At 42.5% G+C, this 6179-nt stretch overlaps 1 protein-coding gene across 2 annotated transcripts in view; it reads left to right on the forward strand.

Moving 5' to 3' along the window:
• The window catches only part of GC (GC, vitamin D binding protein), a 50803-nt gene that overhangs the window by 26870 nt on the left and 17754 nt on the right, over nucleotides 1-6179 (forward strand). For both annotated transcript variants that reach the window (XM_023507588.1, XM_012812162.2), the window contains exons 7-10: nucleotides 754-883; nucleotides 1943-2145; nucleotides 3721-3850; nucleotides 4344-4441. In XM_023507588.1, the coding sequence (XP_023363356.1) occupies nucleotides 754-883; nucleotides 1943-2145; nucleotides 3721-3850; nucleotides 4344-4441 (561 nt within the window). The remainder of the gene's footprint in view (nucleotides 1-753; nucleotides 884-1942; nucleotides 2146-3720; nucleotides 3851-4343; nucleotides 4442-6179) is intronic.

Consider the following 6179-nt stretch of genomic DNA (forward strand, 5'->3'; position numbering starts at 1 on the left):
CTCACAGGCAGGAGAGGACCACGGCATAATCTCACCCACACATGTGACCTCACAACATGTGACCTCACAGGCAGGAGAGGACCATGGCATGATCTCACCCACACATGTGACCTTACCACATGCCTAAGGGTTACAGTAACAAACCCCAATGCTTATTAACTCTGTGACCTAAGGCAATAGGGCTATCATTACTTTCATGAGTGAAAGTAATGAAAGCGGGTTCAAACCTGGCCCCAGCCAAACTACAGCAAAAAAATAGCCAGGCATTATGGCAGGTGCCTGTAGTCCCAGCTACTCAGGAGGCTGAGGCAAGAGAATCACCAAAGCCCAGGAGTTGGAGGTTGCTGTGAGCAGTATGACGCCATGGTACTCTACTGAAGGCAATAAAGTGAGACTCTGTCTCTAGATAGATAGATAGATAGATAGATATTTTATAAGACTATGAGGGGCCACAAAAACACAACGTTGGCCTTGTGAATAGACAGAGGTTAGGGCTCTTACTGTCGGCTCATTAAATCTAACATTTTAAGTGTTTGCTTTAACTCCATAGACCTGGCCAGAAGAGAAGCTGCTTTTGAGTACTGAAGACTTGAAAAGATCTAGTGGGCACGGTTGACCTTGAGTCAGATGTGTTCTATGCAGCTGGAAGGCCAGAGGGTTGAAATTAATTTTATTCCTCCAGGCTGCATGTTTATCCTGAAACCAATAAAACTGAAATGCAGATAAACTAACAAATTCATTTTAACTATTTAGCCATCTCATAAAATTAGCCCAAAAAGTGCCCACTGCTGATCTGGAGGATGTCTTGCCACTAGCTGAAGATGTCACGAATATCCTCACCAAATGCTGCCCATCCACCTCCGAGGACTGCATGGCCAAGGAGGTAAGACAGACCCTATCACCGTGTCACCACTGCACACTGAGCACTGACAGGTGCTGAGGGCAGGCACTCTCCTAAGCTGCTTTTCATCTTCCTAAGGAACCCCAGATAGGTTCCTTAGGAAGATGAAATACAAATACAAATATGTTCTTCACTCCATTGTACAGATGAGGAAACTGAGGATAAGCAAGGGCTGATAATCTGAGACCACACAACCAGTAAATGGCAGAGTCCCCGTGTAAGGACAAGATTACCAGATTCCTTGGGCCTCACTCCATCTGCGCTGTCCAGCACTGTATCCATTAACCACTGACAGCTGTTAAATTCAGTTATAATTAATTAGAATGAAGTTTAAATTTAAATTGGATATGATTTAAAATTCACATCTCAGTCACACTGGCCACACTTTGAAGAGACAGCAGTATGGGCAGTACAGATAAGATATCACATAAAGTTCTATCAGCACTGCAACCATTGTGCTATTGGAGGTTACTAATGCCTTTATTATATTTCTTATAATTTGATAGTCATCTCCATGTTTTTACTGTATTAAATTTGCATAATTCCTTCAAGTAGATGCAAATTTGAATAATCGCATTAAATGAAGATCAGTCCCTGAGATCGTATCAGTCCCTTTATCTGTGTTAATGGGTGTTGTTCTATAATAATACACAGTGGGTAAATAGGAGTGTCTTACACACATCTGTTGCACGTGTTATATGTATCTATCTAGATATACTGTATTTTTATTAACTGATCCTCTGTTATAGTACTTAGGTTTTCAATATTTTAAGCAATGCATCATTTAATAGCCTTGTATTTAAATCTTCCCTTAATCTATAATTATTTCCTGAGCATAAACTCTTAAAACTTACATTGTACATTTTTACATCTTTTAGTACATGCTGACGAATGGTCTCCCCAAATATTATACAAATTTAGTTTCCAAGAGTGTTCACGATGGCTTTTATCAACACGCCAAAGCTTTTCAGCCTTGATAAGCCTCATCTTTACATAGACCGACCAGAAAACTAACAATGCACAAACTCCCTGTTTCTGTAGCTGCCTGAACACACAGTAAAAGTCTGTGAGCACTTATCCACCAAGAGTTCTAAGTTTGGGGACTGTTGTCAAGAAAAGACTCCCATGGACGTTTTCATGTGCACTTACTTCATGCCAGCTGCACAGCCACCCGAGCTGCCGGATGTTAAGCTGCCCACGGGTAGAGACGTGTGTGATCATGGGAACACTAAAGCCGTGGACCAGTAAGTAGAGGTGGAGTGGAATGTGTCACATTTTAGGTTCATCCGGACAGAAATGTGGCCAGATGGAGGGGAGGCATGCTGTCACCCACTTTAAACACAGGCAGAGTACTTTTTCTGTTTTTCATGGGTTTAAGTATTTGTTAATATTTTAAGTTACTGAATGTTTTTAAACTCCACAATTTATTTTAAATGAAGAACAATTGACTTCAGTACAAAGATTTTTGGAGATGGAAAAAGCTTAGTGCTTCTAATTCTGCCTCTTGTGATTACGATGCATTACCAAGAGAAGTGACTCGGCCTTCCTGAACCTCAGTCCCTTATTAATTTGAAAATGTTAATACCTTCCTTCCTTAGCACACAGGCTGCGAGTGGGGAGCGCGTGTAGAAATGCAGGTGAAAGTGAACATGGAAACATCTTCCTATACACAAAAATGCTACACATGTAAAACACATCACGGCACCAGGAATGGCCATCGTGTTATTAACTAGTTTTATTCTGTTATGTCTGGTTCAAAGTCACAAATCAAAAGCCTAAACTATCCCAACCTTTTTGTTGTTGTTGTTGTTGTTGTTTGAGATAGAGCCTCAAGCTGTCCCCCTGGGTAGAGTACTGTGGCATCACAGCTCACAGCAACCTCCAACTCTTGGGCTCAAGCGAGTCTCCTGCCTCAGCCTCCCAGGTTGCTGGGACCACAGGCGCCTGCCACAACGCCCAGCTATTTTTTTGGTTGTAGCCATCATTGTTTTTTGGCAGGCCTGGGCTGGATGCGAACCTGCCACCTTAGGTGTATATGGCTGGCGCCTTAGCCACTTGAGCCACAGGAAACAATCCATATCCCAAACTTTTGGACAATAAACATTTGGTGCCAATAAAATAGCAGACAGAATAACTTTCCTTGGCTATATTGATTACTCTTTTGCACTAAATGAGAAACAGACTAAATAAGAAATGGCAAACCTTTTTCTTATTTCATCTAACTGAAGAAAGAACTAAAATTAGTATATCATGGGCTGCATGCACTGTGAGCATACACACACCCATGGCGTGAAGATGTTTCATAGATAGACTGAAGGAGGTTAGAATATTGATCAGCAACATCAGGCAGCAGAATTGAGGTGGGACTGACACTTTAATTTCTAAACACTCCTTGTTTTTATAAGTGCATGAGTAGCACAGGCTAAGACACCATGGTTTACACAAACCTATTACCACAGCAAATCCTTTAAAGCGCCCAGCTGTTGCTCAGAAAGGGTCGACTGTGTTATATGGCCCAAAGAATAGCTCCAAGTTCATTTGAAGCAGACAAGCTTTTACATAATATACATTAATAGTCATCACACAGAGATTTAATTCAGCATTAACTAGTCACAGTAGCTTCAAAGCTAATATTAACTGCATTTCAATGAAAACACTGTTGAATCCAAACCCGGTGGGTGTGGGGTCAGTTTCCCCTTGACTTCAGATGTGGAGCCGGAAGGTCTGCCTTTACCACAGACATGTCACCTCCCAGAAAGGGAACACACACACACATCTGCACACACCTGAAGAGCATCTTCTTTGCCCCTTCCTACCAGGTATACATTTGAACTAAGCAGAAGGACTCACGTTCCAGAAGTATTCCTCAGTAAAGTGCTCGAGCCGACCCTGAAAAGCCTGGGTGAATGCTGTGATCTCGAAGACCCTGCCACCTGTTTAACAGCTAAGGTACAATGGGCTAAAATGTGTCAACCACTTAAACTGCAGTTGATGGGCTGAACCTGGCTCACTGTCCACTTATGTATGGCCTTCAAGCTAAGAATGCGGAATGGTCTTACATTTTTTAACTTTTCGGGGGGAAATATCAAAAGAAGATTAATATTTCATGACATGTGAAGATTACATGAAATTCACATTTCAGGGCTCATGCATAAAGTTTCACTGGAACACAACCACTCGCACTTCCCTTGATCTTGCCAAAAGGCCACGCAATACCCTTCTTGTTCTTTACGTGTTATTTACGACTACACCTGTGCAGAGTGGAGTAGTTACAACAGAGACCCTACGTGGCAAAGTCTGAAATATTTACCATCCATCCTCGTGCAGGAAGCATTGCCAGCGCCCAGTGTAGCTAATACTCACACTGATACGACACACCTCATTCTGATTCAACACCCTTTGAAGATAGTATGTCAAGACAAACACCATTGTTTTCTTACAGGGCCCTCAGCTGGAGAAGGAACTGTCTTCTTTCATTGCCAAAGGACAAGAACTATGTGCAGATTATTCAGAAAACACATTTACTGAATACAAGAAAAAGTAAGTGACTTGCTCTGGGTGTAGTCTCCAAATTTATGCATAATATTTGCTTGCATTATGATCAGAACACATTGTTAACAACCTAAGACGTGCTAAGTGAATAAAAAGAGAAGGTACAATTAAAAGAATTTTTTAAAGCATTTGGAATCTAATATCGCTGTAAGAAGAACCTGAGCTCTTTTACCAGGGGAAATGTGTCCTGTGTATCAGGCATGTGGCCAGTTAGAACACAGGCTAATTGTTACAAAATTGATCTGCAGGGACCTGATTCAAATAGACAAAATTAGCACATAGTTTCTCAGCCTTCCTACCCCAGAGTTATCTGCAGGTCCTGCTGTTCATAACCCAGGAGCCCAGACTGCCTGAGATGACCCCAACTTTCAATGCCGTGTTGGCCATCACCAGCGTGTATTCCCCATAAACTGGAAACACAGACACTAACCATCCACACTGTTGTACAATAGTCGTTTTTCTCAGTTAGGAGGAGAAATCACTGCTTTATAAACAGACGCTAACAGGAAAGTAGCAGGACACGATAATGAAAGTAGTACGGGGCTCTTGGTAAAAGTCTCCATTGGAAAGACCATGTCATTCCCAACTGTACTCAGATCCATTTTAAATCATTTGAACATAGGTCTTAAGAAAGCACAAGTAGCCCAAAGTAAGTCGCCCCCTCCAATGACCTCCACAAAGTCCACCTTAGCAAAGCCCTAACTGAAGGCCCTAAGTTCAAAATGGTTATTTCTCAGTTATCAGAAAATTTGTCTGATTATGTATCTATTAGTTACATGGAGGCAGTACAGAAGAACAGAGTCAGACAGGCAGTGCAAGATGACATTCTCTGTCCAGAAATGCCTGGGGCAACTGAATGAAAATGTATTCCATAGTGTGGATCCAGGTGAGCACACAGCATAACTGACATAAGGAGGGTGGAGACCCTCAAGGCTGGGTATTAGAAACGTCCTTCTTCCCCAGCCTTCCTTCCCACTGCCCCTTCCCTCCCTCCCTTCCCTGTCTTTCTTCTCTTCTCTTCTCTTATCTGCTTTATTTTTCCAATCCTCTGCGTTCTTCCTGGTCTCTCCAGCCTCCATGTCCAGCCTGGGCCTGTGAGTTCTGTGATGATTTTGTGACTTCATCCCTTTACCCTTCTGTCTCTTCCCAGCACTCACCTTGCCAACTCCAACTCTAAATAGATTTGGGTCTCTTCACCTAACATCATCATGGGCAAGCATTTCTTGGAGGAAATCACAAAGCCAGGCGAGTTGGGAGGATGGAGAGGTGTCAAGGTCAAGTGAGAGAGATTCCCAGTCTTGTCACCACCTTCCAAGTGAGATGGAAAGTTAGTCCACAGAAGAACTAAAGACAAGAGCCAGGGTTTCCTGAACCCCATTCCATCTTTTCTGGCTTAATTTAGTTCAGAAGTAGGCAAAGTTCAGAGGGAAATTCTATAAAATATGAAATAAAAGAAAAAGCATCACAGTGGCATGATGTCCTCTAAGGGAACACCCTTTGAGGAACTTGAAACCTAAAACCACAAGGAAGGTGAAAGATCAGGGGAAAACAGAAGAAGTCATCATGTTGAAACAAAGACCAAAGGAAGGGGGAGAGAGCGGACTTCAAGTTCAGTAATATGTTTACTGGCAGGATCCCAAAAGAGGCACAGATCAGTATGTTTGCTGGAGGGATCCTGAGGGATCCCGAAAGAGGCACAGATCAGTATGTTTGCTGGCGGGATCCT

This window comes from Otolemur garnettii, unplaced genomic scaffold (assembly GCF_000181295.1).
Source record: "Otolemur garnettii isolate 467f Iridium unplaced genomic scaffold, OtoGar3 scaffold00191, whole genome shotgun sequence".
Lineage (NCBI taxonomy): Eukaryota > Metazoa > Chordata > Mammalia > Primates > Galagidae > Otolemur > Otolemur garnettii.